Source organism: Indicator indicator, chromosome 4, assembly GCF_027791375.1.
Source record: "Indicator indicator isolate 239-I01 chromosome 4, UM_Iind_1.1, whole genome shotgun sequence".
In the NCBI taxonomy this organism is placed as follows: domain Eukaryota; kingdom Metazoa; phylum Chordata; class Aves; order Piciformes; family Indicatoridae; genus Indicator; species Indicator indicator.
Genome location: NC_072013.1, coordinates 33,283,478 through 33,308,790, shown reverse-complemented (window position 1 = coordinate 33,308,790; position 25,313 = coordinate 33,283,478). Strand labels below are relative to the sequence as shown.

Sequence of the window (25,313 nt, the reverse complement as noted above, 5' to 3'; positions counted from 1 at the left end):
CACTCAGCACCACACCTCTTCCTCTTTTAAGCACCTCCAGGCATGGGGATTCCACCTTGGGCAGCCTGTTCCAGTGTTTGAGAACCCTTTCAGTGAAGAAGTTTTGTTTGGTCGTAAGATCATTTGATCTGATGTTCTAGTGTTTAGAAGGGCAGATAGGATAAGGGACAACAGTTTTAAACAGGGGCAGAGTACATTTAGACTGGACATTAAGAGGAAGTTCTCTAATGAGAGTGGTGAGACACTGGAACAGGTTGCCCAGAGAGACATTCAAGGTCAAGCTTGATGGGGCCCTGAGCAACCTGATCTCGTTGGGGATTCATAGATTCATAGAATGGTTTGGGTTGGAAGGGACCTTAAAGTTCATCCAGTTCCAACCCTTCACCATAAGCAGGGACACCTTCCACTCAACCAGGTTGCTCAAGGCCTCATCCAATCTTGCCTTGAACACCCCCAGAGAGGGCGGCCTCCATGACCTCCCTGGGCAACCTATTCCAGTGTCTCACCACCCTCGCTATAAAGAATTTCTTCCATTTCTTCCTAATACCCAGCCTAAATCTATCCTGCTCCAATTTAAATCATGTCTCTGCTCACTGCAGGGGGGGATTGGACAAGATGACCTTCAAGGGTCCCTTCCAAGCCAATGCAGTCAGAATGATTAAAAAAAACCAATCACCTGGACAACCCTTTGTTCATTAAACAAAATGATTTTATTGGATTAAGAGGGTTTACAAGAAATGTCTTTTTTTTTTTTTTTTTTGTCTGCAACAATGCTTATTGCACTAAGAAGAATCCATAAATAACAGCTTGGGGCAATCAGTGAACCAAATCAAGATATTGGAGAGAATAACTACAATTAAAACTGTTCCCCAAGTAAGAAAGCTCTATTTGAAAGCTTGTTTGAAAGCCAGTAGCTGTAGTTAAGAGCCCTTCCTTGTTGGCCATGGTGGGGTACAGCCAATTGGACAACGCTGTTGGACACGTTCCCTTCCCACCAACCAGGATGGACCTGAAATGCTTCTTACCTAGGGTTGAAAAAACCTGTGGGAAGTTTGCTTAGAGATCTTCATCTTTAAAAGACCTTGGTCTTTAAGAGGTTACTTCCCTTCTGAGGAATTCCTGTTGAAAACCAGTAGTAAATCTCAAGTAGTAATGTGTAAAGAGTAAAAAATAAGGCAACTTGGAGCTTGTTTTCATGAAGCACTTGGTGCAGAGTGATGAAATCTGCTTCTGGCTGGTTGCTGAAAAGAACAGTGTTGAGTGTTCTGTACATTAAAGCTGTAATCAAAGAGCAGACCTCTCTGTCCTGAGGGATACAAAATCCCAAGGGAAATAACAGGGAAATACTCATTTGGATGTGAACAATATTTCAAATTCCAGAGGTTTCTCCTTAACTTGCATCTATTGCCCTTTAAAAAATAAGTCAGCTTCTTAATAATACAGCTAGAGAAAGAAACCAGAAGCAAGGTTCTGACGGAACCTCTGGGCTGGCTTTTTGGGAATAACAAACTAGCTCTGGTATGGAAAAAAGATTAACAAACATTTCTCATCTTTATAAACAACACCTTAACAGGTAGAAAAATATTCAAGAGGGTAATAACAAAGGTGCAACGTCAACAAAAATAAGCTGCCTTCTCAACAAAAAAAGCACATTTTTTCATAGTTTGTAAGTGTGGAAAAAACCCAACAACACCTTTTAAAGCTCTGAAGTGTCCTCAGAAAGTCTATTAGAAAAAAAATCACCCAAAAAAGAAGGAGCTGTGAGCTTAGAAATTCTTGCCATGCTGCTGGGCGTACCACTGCTGCCGCTGCTTGCGGTGCTCCAGCTCGGTGAGCAGGGCCTGCCGGTATGCCTCGTACAGCTTCACAATGCGTTCCAGTTCCTTCATGAACAGCAGCTTCAGCATCCCCTGGTAGGTGTCCAGGTCGGCCAGCTGGAAGAGCTCCCACTTCAGAATGTGATCATATCTGATTTGGATAGAACAGAGAATCAGCTACATGTCAACAAACAGCAGTCTGTGTGTTTTCTTAAGAGCTGCCCTCAGGGCTGTGCAGCTACCCAGCTGACAGCTACCTGCACTGGTGTGTTGGGTCTGAAGAAATCACAGAATCAGAGAATTGCTCAGGCCGGGAAAGGCCCCCAAGATCTAACAGAACCCCAAAACCATCGAGTCTAACAAGACCCCCAGGATCATCAGGTCCTACCTGTCACTGAAGAGAGTCTGGCCCCATCATCTTGTCCCAGACCCTATAACTTTTGCTGAGCACTGATCAGATCCCCTCTCAGGCTGCTCTTCTCCAGGCTAAACAGTCCCAGGTGTCCCAGTCTTTCTTCTTCACAGAGATGCTCCAGCCCCTTCATCATCCTCAGTCCAATATGGATATTAGGAAAACTGTCTTTACTGAAAGAGTGGTCAGGCATTGGAACAGGCTGCCCAGGGAGATGAAGTTTCCATCCTTGGAGGTGTTCAAGAAACATGTGGACATGACGCTCTAGAACATGATTCAATGGCCATGGTGGTGTTGGGCTGACAATGGGACTTGATCTTAGAGGTCCTTTCCAACCAAAACAATAATTCTGTGATTCTATGAACCCTTTGGAGATAAGAAGAATGACATCTGAAGGGTGCCCAGGCTGGCTGGGCAGCTCAATGAGAGCATGATCTAACATGAGACATCCTCACCAAGGGAAGGGCTTATAAAAACAAACCCCTTCATCCTCCTGAAAGGGCTAAGAAAAACCCTGTGCAGCAGCGTTCCAGGCAACGTGGCATAGAGGGAAAGGCAGTGGAAGGAGATGGCAACCATGCCATAGGTGATATTGCCACACACTGACACACCCACCCCCAGCAGCACTTCTGGCCTTGGCAGTAACATGTCACATCTGAGCATGGAAGGAATGAAGAGAATTTGTTCCTGGCAGAGAGCCCTGGTTAGCGTGACCACTTCTTAGCAGACAGCCAAATCTCCTGCCCTGGACACCACTAACACCAGGGTTGAGTTTTACCAGCTCCTTTGTGTAGAAGGCTACACACAGCAAATTGAAGCTGACATGAAGTCACCTGCAAACAAAATACCTGGCCATAGACCAAAAAAGGGACTCTGCACAAGCTGGATGAAAGGAGGTTGGAGTGGAATGGGGGTCACTCCTTCCAAGGAACAAGAGATAGGATGAGAGGAAATGGCCTCAGGTTGCACCAAGAGAGGCTTAGGTTCAACATTAGGATGAATGTCTTCCCTGAAAATGTTGTCAAGCCCTAGAATAGGCTAGCCAGGGCAGGGGTGGTGTCCCCATCTCTGGAGGGATTTTAAAGCCATGTAGACATGGTGCTGAGGGACATGGTTTAGTGGTGAGCTGGCAATGCTGGGTTAATGTTTGGACTCACTGATCTTAAAGGCCTTTTCAAACCAAAACAATTTCTGTGATTCTATAAACCATGGCTTTTTTATGTTTACTGTTTAATAGTGAATCACAGAATCATTTCAATTAGGCTGGAAAAGACCTTTAAGATCATTGAGTCCAACCATTAACCCAGCACTGCCAAGTCACCACTAAACTGCATCTCTCAGCACCACATCCCCATGGCTTGTCAATTACCCCATGGATGAAGCCTCCACAATTTCCCTAGGCAGCCTGTTCCAGGCCTTGACAACCCTTCTGGGAAAGAAATTTCCCCTTGTATCCAATCTAAACTCCCCTTGGTGCAGCTTGAGGCTACTTCCTTTCATACTATCACTCGTTACTAGAGAAAAAAGACCAACGCCCACTTGACTCCAATCTCCTTTCAGAGAGTTGTAGAGAGCCAGAAGGTCTCCAAAGTATTTAAGCAGGAGGTGCTTGGGATGTTCCTCAAGGAAGTAGTCATTGAAATAATTCAGGAAACCCCCAAGACTCTGGGCCAAGAGCAAGCAACTGTTTGGGTGAGTAATGTGCAGCACATTAGCTCAGGCTCTGCAGCCCACGTGGACAAACAATGAAGATCTGGCTCAGCACCATCAGTCACACATCAACAGCCACCATTGCAGACCTATCTACACATGCTTAAATAGTGCAGTACAATGACTTCAGAGAGCTGGAGACGCACCAAAGCTTAAAATATAAAAGTTGTTCTCTTTGATAGTCTCCTTCCACTTCAGCATGATGACTGGAGGACACTGGCAGGGCCGCAGCAGCTTGCAGCCATGAGGAGACCTGCCTCATGAGGAACACTCACACTGCCCAAGGCTCAGAGGGAACACTAGGGGAACTGTCTAGGCCAACCCCGCTCTACCTAAGCTTGAAGGGACTTGTGTGGGAGAACTTGAGGAGTATCACCCCAAAATGAGCAGGGATGGGGAGAGGGGGGCTCACACTGGCCCTAGAATGGGGACCTGAGCAGCAGAGTGCCCTGGTGTGGGGCAGGACAAGCTGTAGAGGGTGAGGAAACAGCAAGTCCCCAGACAAGCTCTAATCAGAACTTTCTTTGATCTGAGTCTTGCTCTACAATAGACACTTTAATAAGGCTTTGCTCAGCTCAAAGAACGTCCCAGTGCTGTGAGGTCCTCCTCCAACACAAAGACTAGCAAACTGCAGCTGTTTGTCACTGAAGAGATCAAACTCCACAGACAGCACACTGCTGTCTTTGAAGGCCTGCCAAGTACAACTAAGGCTGTAAGCACTTGATTATTGAGTCTACATGAACATCACCTTTCCAGCTCAGCTTCTGTCCCACTGACCATGAACCAAACTGAAGCAGGATTTTCATCAGTAACCTGGATGAAGGGACAGAGTGGACCCTCAGCCAGTTTGCTGATGATACAACACTGGGAACAGTGGCTGACAGTCCCTCAGGACAGAGGGGAACCTCATGAAGGTCAACAAGTGCACCTGGGAAGGAATAACCTCGGCACCAGTACAGGTGAGGGGGGGACCTGGGGGGAAAGCAGCACTGCAGAGAAGGACCTGGAAGTGCTGGTGGGCAAGCTGTGAGCCAGCAATGTGCTCTTGTGGCCAAAAAGACAAATGGTCTCCCAGGATGCATTAAGCAGTGTGGCCAGCAGGTCAAGGGAGCTTCTCCTACCCCTCTGCTCTGCCCTAGTGAGGCCACAGCTGGAGGACTCAGTCCAGTTCTGGGCTCCCTAGTTCATGAAATGCAGGAAACTACTGGAGACAGTCCAGTGGAAGCTATAAAGATGCTGAGGGGGCCTGGAGCATCTCTCTGAACAAGAAAGACTGAGAGACCTGGTGTTGCTTAGCCTGGAGAAGAGCAGACTCAGAGTGGATCTTCTCAATGCTCAGCAAGAGCTAAAGGGTGGGCGACAAGAGAATGGAGCCAGACTGTTCTCAGTGGTGCCCAGTAAATCACTGGCCAAAGGGTAATGGGCACAAAATAGAACCCAAGAGATTCCATCTGAACACGAGGGAAAAATTCTTTCCTGTGAGGGTGCTGGAGCCTTGGAGAAGGCTGCCCAGAGGTTGTGGAGTCTCCTTCTCTGGAACCCACCTAGATATTGTGATCCTGCTGTGGGTGACCCTGCTTAAGCTGGGGATGTTGGACTAGATGATCTCCAGAGGTCCCTTCTAACCCCCACCATGCTGAGATTCCATTGTTCTGTGAACTTTTAATTAAAAACTAAGTGGTAGTAAACACTTTTTTCAAAGGAACAATGCTGTAGGAGCAGGGAATCTTCTCCAAGACAAAAACTGGAGTCAGCACAATTAAACTAATTCCTCCTTCTAGTGGAGGTCATGAAATAATGAACTTCTTTTTGTAGGGAAAATACAGAGAAACAAAGTTTTGCAGCATTGAGCAGGTCAGTCTTTAGTTGCAAAATCGGACCTTCAGTGACTTCCACTAAAAAAAAAAAAAAAAAAAAAAAATCCTTTTTTAGCTGCTTCTAGTAACTGTAATTTAATGAGTTTATTACTTTTTGTGGCTACTGGTCGTGCCAGCAGCCCGGGAGGATTTAAACTGGATTAAAATCCACCAGTACACTTCTGCACCAGGGACATAAGAAGTTCCTGTAACCTACAGGAGGACTTGCTTCTTAAAAATACTCCTAGCTTTTGGCTGCAGCTCTGTTTCTTTATTTAGGTCCTTGGCACATCCAGATAATGTTGTTTTCAATATTTCAGCCTGTGTTGTGTGGGCTCTTGTTGGTGTTTCTCTTGGAGCTAGAGTCATAAATTTCAGACAATTTAAATAAGATTATCAGGAATTTCTTTAGTAGGCTGTGACAAAAACCTACTTTGGGGCTCCAGCACCTTCACATCAAAAAGTTTCTCCTCATATCCAGATGGAACCTTCTGGGTCCCAGCTGTCACCACGTGCCTTGTCTTGCCACTGGACACCAGTGAAAAAGGCCTGGCTCCATCCTTTTGACCCTCACGTTTTAGATATTGATCAGTATTGATAAGATCTCCTATCAAAGTTCTTGAACACAAGGACAGATTTCAGTCTGTATTCAAAATTCTTAGCTGTGAAAGAAAACGTGTATGTCTTTTTTAAATGGAAGGAAAATAAACATTAGGAAGTTAACACCCTACAAATACTTCACATATTTTAAAAGCACGTGCTCTCTATTATCAAAGAAACACAGAAGGGAAGTAGAGGTTGGAAAGGACTTTAAACATATCTAGTTCCAACCCCCTGCAATGGGGAGGGACACCTCCTACTAGACCAGATTTCTCAAGGCCCCATCCAGCCTGGCTTTGAACACTTACAGGCTTGGAGCCTCCACAACTTCTCTGAGCAACCTGTTCCAGTGTCTCACCATCCTCATGGGAAAGAAGTTCTTCCCTGTGTCTACTCTCAATTCAGCTTCTTCCTGTTTGAAGCCATCGCTGCCCCTTGTGCTGTCACTCCATGCCTTTGTAAAACATCCCTCTGCAAGTCTCCTGTAGCTCCCTTCAAATACTGTAAGGCTACTATTATTCTGCAAGTCATGTATCTGCAAAAAGGACTGTGGTGATTTAAGTGATGTCTAAAAGAAAGCAAACTAACGTCAGGAACATCTGGCACATCTTCCTTGTGCAATGTCAGCAATAGTTTTTATTCATAGAATGGTTTGGGTTGGAAGGGGCCTTAAAGATCATCTATTTCCAACTCCCCACCTTCCACTAAACCAGGTTGCTCAAAGCCTTATCCAGCCTGACCTTGAACCCCTCCAAAGAGGGAGAATCCATGACCTCTCTGGGCACTGTCTCACTACCCTTTCATGTGATTAGGAAAGAGTTCTAATTTCGATCATTGAAATTCATTTGTTTTCCTTCTAGGCCATGCATGTAAAGTGTGAAATGCAGAGGGGGAAAAAAAAGCAAATCTCACTTGACAGGAGCCCTGGCATAGACCTGCAGCCAGTCTGGGATCTCGGCAGTGTGGTAAGGGTTTGCAGGGACGAGCAGAGGTTGGCTTCTTTCAGCTTGCTGTGGCTGGTAGGTCACAGGAGGAGGCTGGTCGTAACGGGGAACGCTGCACGAACAAGACAGACAGAACCTGTGACCCCCAACTGCTAACTTCCACACATCAATAGCAGTAAGTTGTTAACACAAAAGCTGATGATGCAGAAAGACATGGAACATTGCCTCGGCAGCTCTTCACTGAGAGCACTTTTCTGTTGCTGTTTCTGTGCTTCACTCCAGCCACAGCTCTGTCACTGCTCTGTCAGCACACCAAAACTCACCTCAGACCTGCTCACCTACTGCCTGCTCCATGGATGCTAAAGCAGACCAAAACAATGAGATGTTTTTAAGAGATTTCAAAGGCAAATATTGATTCAGCCAAATTATCCACCATTTAATATGTTGAAATAAATTTAGTCAGGCAGCAGCTGTTAACAGTTATTCCATCTGTGACAAAGGACAGCCTCGTGTGTTTTTTTGTCATGTTAAAAAAACTCTCTTTTGGGTAAATTAACTGCCAGATTTGGTGTAACTTTACTTTGCCTTTGAATTCTGAGCCCTGTTTTCCCCTCCATATTCTGAGCCCTATTTTCCCTCTAAATTCTGAGCCCTATTTTCCCTCTAAATTCTGAGCCCTATTTTCCCTCTAAATTCTGAGCCCTATTTCCCCCTCTAAATTCTGAGCCCTATTTCCCCCTCTAAATTCTGAGCCCTATTTCCCCCTCTAAATTCTGAGCCCTATTTCCCCCTCTAAATTCTGAGCCCTATTTCCCCCTCTAAATTCTGAGCCCTATTTCCCCCTCTAAATTCTGAGCCCTATTTCCCCCTCTAAATTCTGAGCCCTATTTCCCCCTCTAAATTCTGAGCCCTATTTCCCCCTCTAAATTCTGAGCCCTATTTCCCCCTCTAAATTCTGAGCCCTATTTCCCCCTCTAAATTCTGAGCCCTATTTCCCCCTCTAAATTCTGAGCCCTATTTCCCCCTCTAAATTCTGAGCCCTATTTCCCCCTCTAAATTCTGAGCCCTATTTCCCCCTCTAAATTCTGAGCCCTATTTCCCCCTCTAAATTCTGAGCCCTATTTCCCCCTCTAAATTCTGAGCCCTATTTCCCCCTCTAAATTCTGAGCCCTATTTTCCCTCTAAATTCTGAGCCCTATTTTCCCTCTAAATTCTGAGCCCTATTTCCCCTCTAAATTCTGAGCCCTATTTCCCCCTCTAAATTCTGAGCCCTATTTCCCCCTCTAAATTCTGAGCCCTATTTCCCCCTCTAAATTCTGAGCCCTATTTTCCCTCTAAATTCTGAGCCCTATTTTCCCTCTAAATTCTGAGCCCTATTTTCCCTCTAAATTCTGAGCCCTATTTTCCCTCTAAATTCTGAGCCCTATTTTCCCTCTAAATTCTGGCCATTACTTTTCCTTTAAATCCTGACCATTATTTTCCTTCTAGACAAGACTCAATTCATGTTTCAGATGGTGTGTGCTATTTAGTTAGTCTCTTGAAACATCAGATCAAGTTTCTTCTCAGGCTGCAGTCCCAATTCTGCTCTCAGCAAGTTTGCTGTTCAACTGAGAGCTGAAGATAATAGCTGCTTTGTTTCAGGGAGTTAGGAAGAATATCCTATTTCTAAACTTAAGACAGTAACAGATGAGACAAACCCCCAACAATTACATCTTGAGCAAAGCTTATGTCTAAAAATAAGTTTTTTGGCACATTTTATGTGAGACAAAAGCAGTTCCACTGTCTTAACAGAAACCCAAGTACAGAATTGGATGGATGTCTTACCTGGGAGCACAAGGATGTTTATACTGAGCTCTTTTATTGATGTGATCAACGTAATAGACTCCAAACTCTGCTGACTCAACCCTCTCCCATCCTGGAGGCAGTCCTTCCCGCTCGAGTGGATGGCTCCAGTGAGTGGTGTTAGTGTTATGATCTATATAGTATTTCCTTCCTCTAATAGTCCAGTCTACTGACCAGCCAGGAGGAAGAGGTAAATCTTCAGAACTATGATTTGTTAGGTTTCCTAGAGATGTAGCAGCAACTCTACCAATGCCTGAAAAAAACAAAACAAAACAAAACAAAAAAGGGAGAACGCTGTTTAGTTGAGCTGGTAATTGCCAAACCCAACATGAGGTACAAAGTCAACTTCTCCACCACCACCTGAGGCACTGTGGACTCTGAGCAATACTCTGAGGATGGTGTTTATGGAGTAGGCCCTTGTCTTCTAGTAAAAAAGCACAATCAGGTCACAACAGCTCTTCCTTTGTAAGTCTCACTTGTTTCACTCTCCTCCAACTCCAGGTTCACTAGGCAGCTCTGTTCACAGACAATCAAAGTAGCCTTGTTTTCTCATTTAGAGACCATCAGCGTACCAGGGATTCACAGATTCACACACTGTTGGGTTGGAAGGTACCCTAAAAGCTCATCTTGTCCAACCCTGCTGCACTCAGCAGGGAAACCTCCAACTAGATCAGATGAAGAAGAGGCTGAGGGGAGACCTTCTGGCTCTCTACAACTGTAGGAGAGGAGTGGGAGTTGGTCTCTTCTGACAGGTAACAAGTGACAGGAGTAGAGGAAATGGCCTCAAGTTGCAGCAGGGAAGGTTTAGGTTGGACATGAGGAGAAACTTCTTCCCTGAAAGAGTTGTCAAGCCCTGGAATAGGCTGTTCAACAGGCAGCAGTCTTCATCCCTAGAGGGATTTAAAAGATGAAGATGTTCTCATTGTTTCAATTTGCCGTGTGCAGAGCTGACATCACAAATGTCATGGCTTTACATAAATGACAGTTTCTGTCCACAGGTTATTACAGCTGCATCAATAGTTTTGATGAATCAAATAGTTTTGATGAAATGTTTATCTACAATAAAAACCAAAACAACCCAAACCACACAGAGCTATTTCGCTTTTCATAAATTGCAACTCTCCAGAAAAATCATCAAATATCAACACAGCTTCAACCAGTCAAGAACAGATCAGGTAAACCAAGAGAGAAGGGACAGGGAAGGTCAGAACTATCCTATACTGAGTGTTATAGAATCACAGAATTGTTTTGGTTAGAAAAGACCTAGTCTAACAAAACTGTCTAACAAGCAAGGGTAGTTTTGGCATAGAAGACGTGGTAACATCAACCTCAGTGTGTGCAGAATGACCATGTTCAGCCAAGGGCTTTTGCAGGATGTTGTGTGGATCCACCTTTTCTGTTTTCTTCTGTTGCTGATGGCACTTTCTTGGTTATGATTGCATGACTTGGGGCAGAATGGCTGGAAAGCTCCCTGGTGGAAAAGGACCTGGGGGTGTTGGTTGATGGCCAGCTGAAGATCAGCCAATGTGAGCCCATGTGGCCAAGAAAGCCAACAGCATCCTGACTTGGATCAGCAATAGTGTGGCCAGCAGGAAAAAGCAGTGATTGTGCACCTGTACTCAGTACTGGTGAGGCCACACTTTGAGTACTGGGTTCAGTTTTAGGCCCCTCACTCCAAGAAGGACATTGAGTTGCTGGAGTGGGTGGAGAGAAGGACAACAAAGCTGGTGAAGGGTCTGGAGAACAGGTCTGGTGAGGAGCAGCTGAGGGAACTGGGATTATTAAAGCCTGGAGTAAAGCACTGTGGGAAGACCTTCTGCCTCTCTACAACTCCCTGAAAGGAGGTTGGACTCAGCTTGGAGTTGGTCTCTTCCTCCCAGTATCCAAGTGATAGGGAGGAAAACAGCCTCAAGCTGCACCAGGGGAGGTTTAGGTTGAACATGAGGATCAAATTCCTTCCCCAAAAGGCTTGTCAAGCTCCAGAAGAGGCTGCCTGGGGCAGTGGTGGAGTCTCCATCTCTGGGCGGGGGGGGGGAGGGGTTAAGGCTGTGTAGATGTGGTGCTGAGGGACATGGCTTAGTGGTGACCTCGCAGTGCTGGGTTAGCAGCTGGACTGGTGGGACAGTCAGGCCTTCTGAATGCAATCCAGACAAGAGTTAGGACACCAATATCTCATCCTCTCTTCACAGCATCTCCCTTCACTCAGTTCCTCCCTCCCACAGATTCTGGAAAGAAGTTTTGGTGTCTGGTTGGCTGAACATCTGCTTCTATGCATCTGTGAACTTAACAACTTATGCTTCGCATTGCTGTAGAAGCATGTGAAATAATTTCCAGCTTTCCTGGGTGATGTGGGCTGCACTTGAAGAAGGACTTCTTCCAGCAAGATAAGTCCTTTAAAAATGACTGTGCTGGATGGTGAGAGATACTGAAGAAATGCAATTCCAGTTTCATATTTTCCTCCCTGTATATACTCTGGATACTTGTTGGAATAAAAGCTGTAATAATAGATATAGACAACTAGGAAAAAAAACAACAACAAACCAACCAAACCAAACCTCAAAACCCCAACCACAAAACCAAGTAATATCATGAAGAATTTGGAAAGTTTCTTTCCATTCCTTGGAAGCCTCCTACTACTGGACATGCTGGCTCAAATTTATAGAATTCTTTTGGTTGGAGAAGACCTTTAGGATCATCAAGTCCAACCATTATCTAACTCTACCAAAGCTGATGCTAAACCATGTCCCTCAGCACCACATCTCTGACTCTGTGAAATACTTCCAGGGATGGAGATTTGACCACCTCCTAGGGGAGCATGTTGCAGTTTTTGAGAACCCTTTCAGAGAAGTTTCTTCTAACACCCAACCTGAAGTCAACTATTTTTCGTAAATCTTCTAAATTAGTTACCTTCAGTCACCCACAGTTGTATAGTTAGACAGGCTCTGGCTTTAAAGAAATTCCAATTATCTCCCTTCTTGTAATCAAATGCATTGATTCAATCCCAGTATTGATCGGTGTTACTATTTCCCACAGCCAGAAGAAGGGTTACAAGAGCCACTTTTTCCACTTTCTCAGAAGTCAGAAAGTGACTCCATCACAAGCACCATGTTTAGAGATTGTTTTCCTTCTGGTTTTCAGAATGTTATTGTATGATTAACACAGGCAAGATATGACACTCTTAAAGCAGGGCCTGAGGAGGGCCATGAAGGCTATCAGAGGGTTGGTGCACCTCTCCTGAGCACAGGAGAGCTCAGGCTGAGAGGGCTGAGGTTGTTCAGCCTGTAGAAGAGAAGGCTCCAGGGTGATCATAGAGCAACCTTCCAGTATTTGAAGGGGACTACAGAAGAGCTGGAAAGGGACTTTTTACAAAGGCATAGAGTGACAGGATGAGAGTTAATGGCTTCAAACTTGAAGAAGCTGGATTGAGATTAGACATTGGGAAGAAATTCTTCCCCCTGAGGTTGCCCAGAGAAGTTGTGGAGACTCCAATGCTGGAAGTGTTCAAAGCCAGGCTGGATGGGACCTTGAGGGATCTGGTCTAGAGGAAGGTGTCCCTGCCCATGGCAGGGGGGTTGAAACTAGGTATCTTGAACATTCCTTCCAAACCAAACCTTTCTATGATTCTCTGATTTATTGAGAAAGTAGAAAGGACAGAGCAAGCCCATGTCAGCTAAAGCAAACTATTAAAAGGATGCTTCAGGTGTGATCATCAACTCAAAACCCAACTGTATTAGTGGAATACCAGTAGAACTGTTCTGTTTCTCAGGTATTTTTATACTCTGCTGACAAAGGCCAGGTCCTTTTCAACAGCACACACACAGTGTGCTAGCCAAGGGATGTCACCTACTTTAAACACTAGCTTACACATAAAATGGCTTTGAAAACTGGATGGGCTGAAAATTGTGATTCTAACACAAGAGAAAAAACAGCAACAATAAAGTACTGGAAGGCTCCAAAGCAACTGAATAAATAAAAGGGAAATTATAAAGATCTCCCAGACTTCCTCTCAAGTGCTGCTCTTCAAAACATTTCTGCTCCCCTACATAACTTTTTCTATCCTTATCATGTCCTAAACTATTTGGCCTTCCAGTGTTTCCTCTTGTTATGACACTTAGCTACCTGTTAGCTTTATAAAGGGAAGTGGATGGTTGTGTTCATACCACAGCTCCCATTTCATCAGGATTTAGCAACCTAGACCTTTACTTCCAGTGAGAAGAAACATCCTGGAGGATTCTTGACCTTTAACAGTACTGGGCCAGGGAAACTATTTCAGACTCTAGCTATGGTTATGTCACTGAGTTTGTTTTCATTCCAGTGACACAAATACAAACATTTAAGCTTCTTGGACACAGTGCACTTTGGATAAACAAATTCCCTGTTTTCTCTGAATAACTGGATTACTGTGTTGTACTGTCCTGTTCAATCACCACTACCAGAGGAACTGAACATGGAATCTTAAAACCATTTAGGCTGGAAAAGACCTTTAAGATCATCAGGTTCAACCACTAACCCAGCACTGCCAGGTCACCACTAAACCATGTCCTTCAAGCACCACATCTGCACACCTTTGAAATCCCTTCAGGGATGGTGTCTCTACCACTGCCCTGGGCAGCCTTTTCCAGGGCCTCACAAACCTTTCAGTGAAGATAGTTTTCCTAATGTCCAACCTAAATCTTCCCTAGCACAACTTGAAGGCATTTCTTCTTGTCCTATGATTTATTCTTGGGAGAAGAGAACAGTCCCCACCTGGCTCTAACCTCCTTTCAGGGAGCTGTAAAGAGCCAGGTCTCCCCCTTAGCCTCCTTTTCTCAGACTAAATAAACCTCATTTCCTCAGTTGCTCTTCACAAGACCTGTTCTCCAAACTCTTCACCAGCACTTCAGTGTCCTTCTTGGGAGAAGGGCCCCACAACTCACCCCAAGGTGTGGCCTTGCCAGTGCTGAGTACAGGGGGACAATCCCTGCCCTACTCCTGCTGGCCACGCTACTGCTGATCCAGGCCAGGATGCTGGTGGCTTGCTTGGCCACCTGGGCACACACTGACTCATCTTCAACCAGCTGTTGACTAACACCCCCAGATCCTTTTCCACAGGGCAGCTTTTCAGCCACTCCACCCCAAGCCTGGAGCATTCATGGGGTTGTTGTGACCCACAGGCAGAACCCACCACTTGGCCTTGCTGAACCTCATCCTGATGTCCTTGGCACATTGATCCAGCCTGCCCACATCCCTCTGTAAAGCCTCCCTATCCTTGAGCAGATCAATATTCCCTTCCAACTTTTGTGTCACCTGCAAACTTACTGAGGGTGCTCTTGTCCAGCTCATCAATAAAGACATTAAAGAGAATTAGCCCCAGTAGATACAAACCTGACTGAGGTTTGTATCTTTCACAAAGGCATAAACATATTTTCCTGTTTACTGTTAAGACAGTCCCCCCTCATTAAATCCTAGCATGATTCCAGCAGTGAATACAGGGATATTTATTGTTTAGGGCAAAGGTTAATGTCTTCTATTTGGCAGGTGGCATTAAAAGATGCACAAGCCATCCTCTGCAGCAGAAGTTCTCTTGACACAATGCCTGAAGAGACTGGGAAATGAACTCAGGTACTTTTTGGGTTCTAGATTAAACAGAGAAAACACCTAGAAAGCAGGCTAAAAAGCAATGCTGCATGCCACGGAAAGGCAACACTGGCAGTTCTGTGTTTACACCATTGTTTAATTCTAGCTACAGGGTTTCTCCAAATGGAAACTTGATTTTTTTTTAATTACCAAGATGCGAAGAACGAAAATAGCAGACCACAAAGAGATTATATATTCCCATTTTGCCATTTTGACTTCATAGATGAAGAAGCAGAGCTGTAACGTCTTACAACCATCAACCCCCTATGGCATTTGAACTGGTAATTAGTAAAATTAAAATGTCTCTAGAACTGGAGTTATAACAGATCAAAAGAAATTCTGTATTTGTTTTCCTTACAAAGCTCAGCTGATGCTTCCTTCAAGAAAAAAGTGGGTACAAAGACCTAGCTGTGGTTTTGAACAAGAAGCTGAAAATAGGCTTGCTTATATATATATATACACACACACACACCTAAAAGTATCCAGAAGATCAAACAACACTTGGAAAGGTAAATTCCTATGCAATCCTCTCCAAAGTATACCCACAGAAGAAAGCTACAAGCCATTCTAAAACCAACAGTACCTTTTTTGTGTCAAACCACCAAAGTATGATACTCCTCTGTGTCTAAATTTCAGGTAATGTCTTGGTCCTAAAGTATTTTCAGATCAGCCTAAAGCTTCACATGGGATTTTACTGAACACACCAAGGACATGCACAGAATCACAGAATGGTAAGGGTTGGCAAGGGTCACAGGAGGTTCCATTGAAGATGAGGGAAAACTTCTTTGCTGTGATTGTGGGCAGAGCACTGGAGAAGGCTGCCCAGAGAGGCTGGGGAGTCTCCTTCTTTGGAGAGATTCTAAACTCACCTGGACATTCTGATCCTGGGCAACCTGCTGTGGGCTTCCCTGCTTTAGCATGGGGGTTGGACTAGATGACCTTCCAGAGGTCCCTTCCAATACCTACCAGTCTTTGACTGTGTGAACGGCAATATCAAATATCAAAAATGACGAATGGTAAGATTAGAACTTATGTCCTCAAATGTTATTTGTAGCTTTGCTATTTCCTTTACTTGCGAAACACAGTATCTTTAGTTTGAGATTTGGAATGAATTGTCAGTCAGGCCAAGAGGAAGAGCAAAAGAAAATCCTGTGAGTGCAGTTTGCTTGCTCAGGAGCATCACTGCTGTGTTCTCAACACCCTGAGAAAAGAAAGTGCACAGGAAACATCAACAGCTCGTGGTAGTGCTTTCTGTTTAGCATTGCTTTGCTTATGCTACACAAGGTTCAAAGTGAGGCCAGGCCCAAATATTCATATTCTCAACAATATTCTCTTATTCTTCGACAACTGTCCTAATACCAGAACCCAAACCTGAACTTTGAGCAGCACATTCCAGTGCATTGTAAGACACAGAATCATAGAATCAAAGAATGACTTGGGTTGGAAGTGACCTGAAAGGTCTTCTAGTCCTACTGTGCTGCAGTCGGCAGGGACATCTGCAACTACAGCACGTTGCTCAGAGCCCCAGAAAAACCTGACCTGGAATGGTTCCAGGGATGGGGCTTCCACAAACTCCATGGGCAAACTGGGACAGTGTCTCACCTTCCTCAGCATCAAAAACCTCTTCCTTGTATCTAGTCTCAATCTCCCTCCTCTAGTATAAACCCATCACCCTTATCCTGCTACAACAGGTCCTGCTGAAAACATTGTTCTCATATTTCTTACAGGCCTCTCTGAATCTCTGATGAAGAGGGAGATGAAGGTGCCACATCACCTTCAAGCCACCTCCAGGCTCAGAGAAAGCCAGACATAGAGCATTTTAAAATCCTTCATTCAGACTGGGAGCTGACAGTTGCAGTGTGCCTCTCTTTCCACGAATGTCAAACCAAGTCATATTAGTGCAGAGAGTTAATTTTAACATTTTTCTCTTAAAACTGTATCTTAAGCTAGTAATGACACGAACAAGAAAACTACTTAGTGTCTTCAATCAAGAATTTCTGTGTGGTTAGTGCTTTTAGTATGGAACAAAGAGAACTCCAAGTGACATGTGTTAGTGATTTCACAGCCCAATGAAGGAGTTTTATTGTAAAGGGTCTCTGCCTGGAAAGAAGTCCAGGGTTTTAGAAGGAAACATTTCCAGGTCAGCAAAGAGCTGTTCTTCAATCTGCTTGTTGAAAAGCACAGGAGAAAGTCACATCACCCTAGCATTCCAAACAGCAAAAACAGTAAAAGAAAGACTCACTTTGGCTACTAGATACAGTGCAGAGAAGTTTCAGAGCCTATGAACTCCCCACAACTAGCTCCAACCAAACTTCCAAGTGTTGAAGAACAAATCTAGCCGAACAAAAGGCGTTCATACTTGTCTTTAAGTCAATTGCCTTGAGAGCCTTTTTCAGGATGTCAAAATCCTCTCCCTTCCCTCAGAATGAAGAACAGGAAGAGAAGACAAACAAACTGTTTCATTTTAAGGGAGTAGTAATAATAAAACAGCAAGGAGTTCCAAGATCTATCCTATTTAGCTAGGTCTGCAGGTTCTGGGCCTTCCCAACTCATTCCAAAGCATGTGAAGGCACTTCCTGAGGACAAGTACCTTGTTTGTCAGAGGGAATGGGGTGTTCCAAGCAAGCATAAACCCACAAATAGGAAAATGACAGCAAGTAATTTGAAAGCTTCCCAAAGTAAGCTACAAAGAAATTACTGCAAAATCAGCACAAAGGAAGAAAAGGGCAGGAACTGACATTTGTTTTAAAATGCATGAAGTGTAGACAGCTATAAAGAAAACCCTTGATACTTCAGCTCTGTTGCTGCTGCTCTGTTGAGACCACATTTGCAGTGCTGGGGCCACAGCAATGATGCAAGGGCTGGAACTCCCCTGCTGTAAAGCCAGACTAAGAGAGTTGGGGTTGTTCAGCCTGGAGAAGAGAAGGCTCCAGGGAGACCTTCTGGTGGCCTTTCAGGACTTAAAGGGGCCGATCAGAAAGCTGGGGACAGACTTCTGAGCAGGGCGTGTTGTGACAGGACAAGGGGTGATGGGTTTGAACTAATAGAGGGAGATTAGACTAGAGAGAAGGCAGACATTTTTGATGCTGAGGGTGCTGGAACTCTGGCCCAGGTTGCCCAGAGAGGTGGTGGAAACTCCATCCCTGGAATGACTCCAGGTCAGGTTTTTTGGGGCTTTAAGTAACCTGCTCTGGTTGCAGATGTCCCTGCTGAGTGCAGGGCGGTTGGACTAGATGACCTTTAAAGGTCTCTTCCAATCTAAAGCATTCTATGATTCCACAAATTTAATTGAATAATTTGTGTTTATTTTGCTCTTGTATTAAACATGAATCCAGGCTTGCCATTTTTAGGGGTATAATTTAACACAAGACGAACCAACTTCCATTAATCGTTTTTCTCCACTTCAACTGCTTTATTTGACCATCAGAAAGTCTCTTGACAGGGTGATTTTAATCTCAGCAATTTTGATATACACAGAAGAATGTTTTAGCTTACCGCTCAGAGAGGCACAAATAACTCTGAGGTCTTGGTTACAAGTTAGTTCCATCTACATTGTAGGTATAACTTCAACCACAGACCTCCCCAAAACTTTAACCTAGAAGAGAGGAAAGAGATGTGGAGGAAAGACAGGTAAAGTCTCCTGGAGTTAAGTTTGAAACGGACACTAAAAAAAAGTAATTAAAAAAAATAATAAAGAAATGCCAGAGGAAGCTAAACATCACAACTAAGACATTTTTGCAGCAATAGACTGGAAATTAAAAATGAATGTAATGAAAATAAGGAACACGGGGTAGAATTGAATCACACCAAGAGGAAAAACATGACTTGAAGGAGAAATGCCTATGGAGGAATATATCAATGCTGTCAACATCTGCTGAACAACCATGGAGCTTCAATATTCTGCTGAATACTTTGAGTATGAAGCTCTTGGTTAGAACATGTTTCCAATTCCTCTCTAAATTGAAGAGGAGAATCTTTATGCTGAATGAAAGCTCAAATTCTCATGCACCTCTTCACTGCCAGACCACTGCTTCCCAAAAGTCATCTCAGTTGTAACCATCACTGAATGAACTATCACTCACCAAGTGTACCATGTGTTCATCAGACAACATTTCTGTGGCAATCAACCCAAATGGGGACCTTCTAAGGGAGGGGAGAGAGGAAGAAAAGGGCAGAACGCAGCATTCACAGCTTGGAGATAATAAACAGACTTCTATGTTGAAATTGTAGGTATTGAGCAATTTTATCTTCAATTACCCTGATAAAGAACTACGATTAGGTGAAACATTTAGAAGTAACAATGCCGATGTGTAAGGAAAAATTCAGACAATAGAAGTGAAAAACCTGCCTCAGTATTCTGGAAATGCAGGGAAAAAGTAACTGGGAATTACAGAAAGATTAGTGTAGCTCATAGAAAATGCTAAAGGTTTGAAGACAATGGATGGTTCGAATAAAAAAAAGCTTAATGGTGAGATGCAAGAAGGAAGAAAATTTAAGATTTTCTTATTCTGGGGTCAGGTAATTAATTTACTGAGAAAGATGTGGAAAAGCTGAGGATATCGGTCAATGTTCTCACTGCAGTGAAACTGAAAGATGAATTTAAGAGTTCATGTTCTGTACTGAAATAAAAGGGAAAAATAAAAGAGGAAAAGGGAAGGACCTTGGGAGACAAAAGGCTTTTTGCCTCTACAAATGCATGAGGTTGAATCATAGAATGGTTTGGGTTGGAAGGGACCTTCAGGATCATCTAGTTCCAACCCTCCTCCCATCATGGGCAGGGACACCTTCCACTAGACCAGGTTGCTCAAGGCCCCATCTAACCTGGCTATGGACACTTCCAGGCTTGGAGCCTCTACAACTTCTGTGGGCAATCTGTTCCAGAGCCTCACTATCCTCATGGGGAACACTTTCTTCCTAATGTCTAAAATTTCCTCTTAATGTCTAACTACTCCCTTGTTACAAAACAGTGTAGAATTTGTTCAAACTTCTCAATGTAACAATATGAGAGTGAATTAAAGACCAAACAAACATCAGTAGCTCCTTTATAATTTCCAGTGGCTAAGGCAGATGTATAAACAAACTATTTACTACAGATTCTAAGTAATGAAAACCTAACAACATATACTGAAGGTATGATAGCCAAAAAGGTTTGAAATGTTTGTTTCCAATTCCTCCTTGAACAGAGGTTTTGTAGTATATGCAGTGCTCTGATACAGCTGAATTTTCTACTTCTGAGGTCACCTTTCTATGGATAATTTTATAATCCCAGACTTTTTATCCCTCCAGTAGATTCCCAACAGCACAGTGCACTGAAGAATTGTTCTTCATTGGCATCACAGATAAAAGCAAGCATTCAAAAATGTAGTATGTAACGGATTCTTCTTTCTTAGGCTGTTCTTCCCTTAGAAAACAAAGGCAAGTTCCAAGGAAACCAGGGGAAAAAGTATATTTACACACAGTATTACAAGCTAAAAGAATAAAAATAGTCAAGGACTGGGAATTTCAGCACTATCTGCCAGTTTGCTAATTACACACTACAGCCAGTACTCCCTTTGACTATTTATAATATATTTGAGGTCAAATTAACACAATGAAATTAAATAATAACACAATGAGAGCTAAAATACAATAATAATAATAAATGGCAATGTTAGAATTTAATGCATGTTTAATAATGTTTAAACGTTTAATAAATGGTTATTCTCTACATCATGAAAATAGCAAATGTCCTCTAATGAAGAAAAGTTGCTAGCCAGTAACTGAATCGACTTTGTCTTGAGGAATTGCATATGTGCTTGGCATTAAAGAACAACTTTCTCATCCTTATCCCATTTACTCAATAAGTAAATCCTGGTTTAAACATATTTTTCCTTTCTGATCATATGTGCTCAAATTTCCTAAGAAATGTGAACACTGTACTCAGATCACAAAGATGTCAGTAAAAAGTAACTGTCCCACACAGACTAATTCCTAAAAACACAACCCAATCATCCAAATATGTCCCTGCACCTCAAGCCTCATTAAAACCACATACTAAATTACTAATTAAAGAATTAAACAAATCTTACCTGAAGTGTGCCTCCCATGATTCTGTGACATCCTCTGGAAAAGATCGTTGTTGTGCTCATAATACCTGTAGTCCTCATGGACACGATCATTTAACTGACGTCTCCTCTGGGCATCATAAAAATGATCATAATAGTAACAACGGGCACCAGCATCTCCATTTTCCAAAGCAGAATTAGCTTCTGTCAGAAAGGACTGGGAGGAAGAGCCATATTCCCTAGGGACATCAGCTAAACTTCTTGCAAGATAGGAAGGAGCAGACAGTCTGTTGCTTTCACGTCTCATTATTTCATGAGGTGGCCTCTGCACCGGAGTGCGAAGGAAACTCTGGTTTCTGGAAACAATTCCATCTGCACCAGAAGCATACCCAGAAGAAGTTGAGTCAGGAGGACATATATCAGTTCGTCTTGGAATGGTTGGACCGTGACGGATAAATGAAGGCATCAGATCTGATGGATGGCAGGAAAGAGAAGTAAGAACTTTGACTGTACCCACATTTCGCTGATTTACACTGTGGAACTGAGGAAATTCGAATTCTAGAAGCCCTTTAAGGCACCTCTAATGCATAATGGGAATGGTGTAGTTTGTACTGGTGCACAGAAACCATCACATCCTCCACCAGCGAAAAGAGTGCAGAGGCAGACAGTCAGCTGAAGATGAGCCAATGTGTGCCCAGGTGGCCAAGAAGGCCAAGAGCATCTTGGCCTGGATCAGGAATAGTGTGGTCAGCAGCAGTAGGGCAGGGATTGTCCCTCTGTACTCAGCACTGGTGGGGCCACACCTAGGTTGAGTTTTGGGGCTCTCACTCTAAGGACATTGAGGTGCTGGAGCGTGTTCAGAAGAGCATTAAAGCTGGTAAAGGGTACAGGAACAGGTCTAGTGACGAGTGGCTGAGGCAACCAGGGTTGTTCAGTCTAAAGGAGAGAAGGCTGAGGGGAGGCCTTCTGGCTCTCTACAACTCCCTGAAAGGAGGTTGGGGCCAGGTGGGAATTGGTCTTTTCTCCTAAGGAACAATTGATAGGACAAGAGGAAATGCACCAGGGAACATTTAAGTTGGATATTAGAAGAAGCTGCTTCTCTGAAAGGGTTCTCAAACACTGGAACAGGCTCACCAAGGAGGTAGCTGAATCCTCATCCCTGGCAGTGTTTCAACAAGGCAGAGATATGGTGCTAAGGGTCAACATTTAGCACCAGCCTTGGCAGAGTTAGGGAATGGTTGGACTTGATGATTCTAAAGGTCTTTTCTGACCAAAACAGACTGCATGACTGCTTCCACAATAAATGAAAACCCTCAAACCCCCTAAAAAAAGCCATTAAAACACCACCCACACCACTCCCCACTGTCGTGAGGCAAGATCAGCCAGGCTTCACACCTCTACTAGAAAGGTCAAGAAAACCTAAGCATCCTGGCTACTATTTTACCACTTCATGAGGACCCTTACGAATTCAGAATAACTGAAGACATTACCAACTACACACTCACGGGATTCCTCAAGAGAACAGAATTCCTACTTTCTCCACTAATCACCAAGTTCAGGCAGCAGAATGCTGTAATTCTGCACGTTATCAAATTGTTGTGAAGATGCTTTTTACCTGGAGGTTTTGCACACCATTAGCAACACAGCAGCGGACTTGGTAGTGTTGGGTTAATGACTGGAATCAATGATCTTGAAGGTGTTTCCAGCCTTAATGATTCTATGATTTTATTACTCCTCTCCTTAGTATCACTTTGAACATGATGTGAGTAATTTTCCTCCAGGTGAGCTAACAGTAAAGTTGTTAACCCCTTGGACAAACCTGCAGCTTAATATGAAACAAACTTTGTGGGTTTGTTTTTTTTTTCTTTTAAAGACTAAGTCAACATAATCAGACTACTAAATATTTTTTTGCCTGTTGGCTGGGGAACCAGCTGTTCATGCAGTAAATACTTCCAGAAAAGCTGAGTGCCTGCTCCTGCCAGCAAATCAGTCACTGCTAGTTGTGATCTCCAAGCTAATCCTGCACTTACAGCATAACACATTGCACACAAAACCCCAGCATTGGTGCAGTTGGAAGGGACTCCTGGAGGTCATCTAGTCCAACCCCCCAGTTAAAGCAGGGTCACCCACAGCAGTTTGCCCATGATCACAATGTCACAGAATCACATAGAATCACAGATTGGTAGGGGTTGGAAGGAAAATGAAGATCATTGAGTCCAAGCCCCTGCAAAGGCAGGTTCACCTAAAGAAGGTCACACAGGAACACATCCAAGCATATATTGATTTTTTCCAGAGATGGAGACTTCACCATCTCTATGGGCAGCCTACTTCAGGGCACTGTCACTCTTAAATTAAAGAAGTTCCTCCTCACATTTAGATGCAACGTTGAAGTTTGTGCCCATTACACCCCTTGTCACTGAGCACCATTGAAAAAAGACTGGTCCCATCCTCCTGACACTCACCCTTTGAGTATTGATGAACATTGATGAGAATCCCCCTCAGTCTGCTCTTTTCTAGACTAAAAAGCCCAAATTCCCTCCTTCTTTCTGCAGAAGAGAGATGTTCCAGCCTCCTCAGCACCTTTGCAGCCCTTTTCTGTACCCTCTCCAGCACTTCCCTGTCTTTCTTGAACCAGGGAGCCCAGAACTGGACACAATATTCCAGATGTGGCCTCACCAGAATCTCCCTCAACCTGCATGCCACACTCTTCTTAATGCACCTCAGGATGTCCAGGTGGGATTGGAATCTCTCTAGAGAAGGAGACTCCGCAAGTCCTAGCTTGTTTTCAAAGAGTAACCAAACCAAACCTAAGTGCACTTTCAATGTGTACTTACTACTGTTTTGTACAGTCTTAATGAAAATAGGGCTGTGGCCTGAGCATCAGGTTAACCACAGGAAGATCAGCACATCCAAGGTACATAGCTGTGACATCATGAAGTTGATCCATGGTGAAGAACTAGAGCACTTGCTTCTGCAGGGATTTTATGCAACTGTCTCCTACAGTTATCTCATTTTCAAAGCACACACCTTTTGGCAACGCACACAGCCTAGATGAGGAAAACAACCACTGACTTCTGGAAAGACAGAAATTATCTGATCCATTCACCTGAAAGATGTCTGTTTGGGGACTATCCTAAGCCCCCCACCTGCTGAAAACATAGCAACGGCAGCTAATAAAATAGACAAACAAATCTGTTCACTGTGAGCACCTGGTAGCACGTTATGCATAGGGCTCTCCTTCAAATCCAACCTTCCTTCGACGTTTAACCTCTTTCCACCAGCTGTTTGGTCTCACAACAGGGAGGATTCCTCCCTCCCCCTCAGAAGGGGAACCCCAAAAGCTGTGCAAGGCCTCTGAGGCCATCTGGGTTGCAGTCAAAGAAACAGAGTTGTCTTTTTGGAAAAGATCTTTAAGAACACTGAGCTCAACCATTAACCCAACACCACCAAGCCCACCACTAAACCACACCTCTCAGAGCCACATCTATACAGCTTGTAGATTCCCTCCAAGGATGGGGACTCCACCACTGTCCTGGGGAGCCTGTTGAAGAGCTTGACAAACCTTTCAAAATTGTTCCTAATGCTCAACCTAAGTCTCCCCTGGTACAACCTGAGATTACTTGCAAGAAGAGACCAAGCCCCACCTGGCTCCAACTTCCCTTCAGGGAGTTGTAGAGCCAGAAGGTCTCCCCTCAGCCTCCTTTTCTCCAGGCTGAACAACCCCAGTTCCCTCAGCTGCTCCTCACCAGACCTGTGCTCTAGACCCTTCGCCAGCCTTGTTGATCTTCTCTGGACACGCTCGAGCACCTCAAAGCCTTTCTAGCAGTGAGGTCCCAGAACTGAACCCAGTATTCGGGATGCGGCCTTACCAGTCACACAAAGAACGCCCCCCTCACCCTCCCGCCCCGGAGGCCTCGGGCTTGTCCCCCCATCCTGCTCCCCATCCCAGCGAGCCCATCCCCGACACTCACTGCGAAGCAGAGGGCTGGTCTCCTTCTTTACGTATTTGCCCTGCACCTCGCCCGGCTTGGAAAGCTCCGTTCGCGTCTTCTTCCGCGACAGCATCCCACCTCCCGGCCCGCTACCACCGCCCGCATACCCGGCGCCACTCCCCCGCTCCGCAGGGCAGGGCCCGGCCGATAACGGCCCCCTCAGGCACTGCGGCCGTTGCTCGGTTCCCTCATGGCCGCGTACGGGGCTAGGAGTGGGGGCTGACACACACAAGGTGTGCGGGCACGTCCGCGCTGACGGGAAACAGCGGCAGCGGCGGCGCGGACCGCGGGGCCTTGTGGGAAGGCGGCCTCCGCCCTCCGGGGACAAGCCGCGGGGCACTGGGCCGCCGAGCGCTGCCACAGCGCCCCCGCGCGGAGGGGAGGGCGCGGCGCACACGGCGGGGGGTCGGACTGGTGGCGTAGGGGAGGGGGTCCACAGGATCTGTCTGCTGTTTCGCACCCAGTCCCGCACCGAAACGC

The 25,313-nt window shown here is 44.7% G+C and overlaps 1 protein-coding gene across 1 annotated transcript; it reads right to left on the bottom strand.

Annotated features, from left to right (window-relative positions):
• Nucleotides 1–1,760: 1,760 nt before the first annotated feature.
• SAV1 (salvador family WW domain containing protein 1) lies at nt 1,761–24,906 on the bottom strand. Its single transcript, XM_054400833.1, has 5 exons — nt 24,813–24,906; nt 20,866–21,312; nt 9,164–9,434; nt 7,308–7,451; nt 1,761–1,968 (listed from the first exon to the last, which is right to left on the bottom strand). The coding sequence occupies exons 1-5, from the start codon at nt 24,904–24,906 to the stop codon at nt 1,767–1,769; spliced, it is 1,158 nt and encodes a 385-aa protein (XP_054256808.1). The 3' UTR covers nt 1,761–1,766.
• Nucleotides 24,907–25,313: the final 407 nt, after the last annotated feature.

Bases quoted from the DNA above. Each gene is read 5' to 3' on its own strand.
- SAV1 (XM_054400833.1), bottom strand. From the start codon at position 24,906: ATGCTGTCGCGGAAGAAGACGCGAACGGAGCTTTCCAAGCCGGGCGAG. The intron at 9,435-20,865 runs GTAAGATTTGTT...TGTTTTTTTCAG, and splicing joins TCATGGGAGGCACACTTCAG to GCATTGGTAGAGTTGCTGCT. The intron at 7,452-9,163 runs GTAAGACATCCA...TTGTTCGTGCAG, and splicing joins AAACATCCTTGTGCTCCCAG to CGTTCCCCGTTACGACCAGC.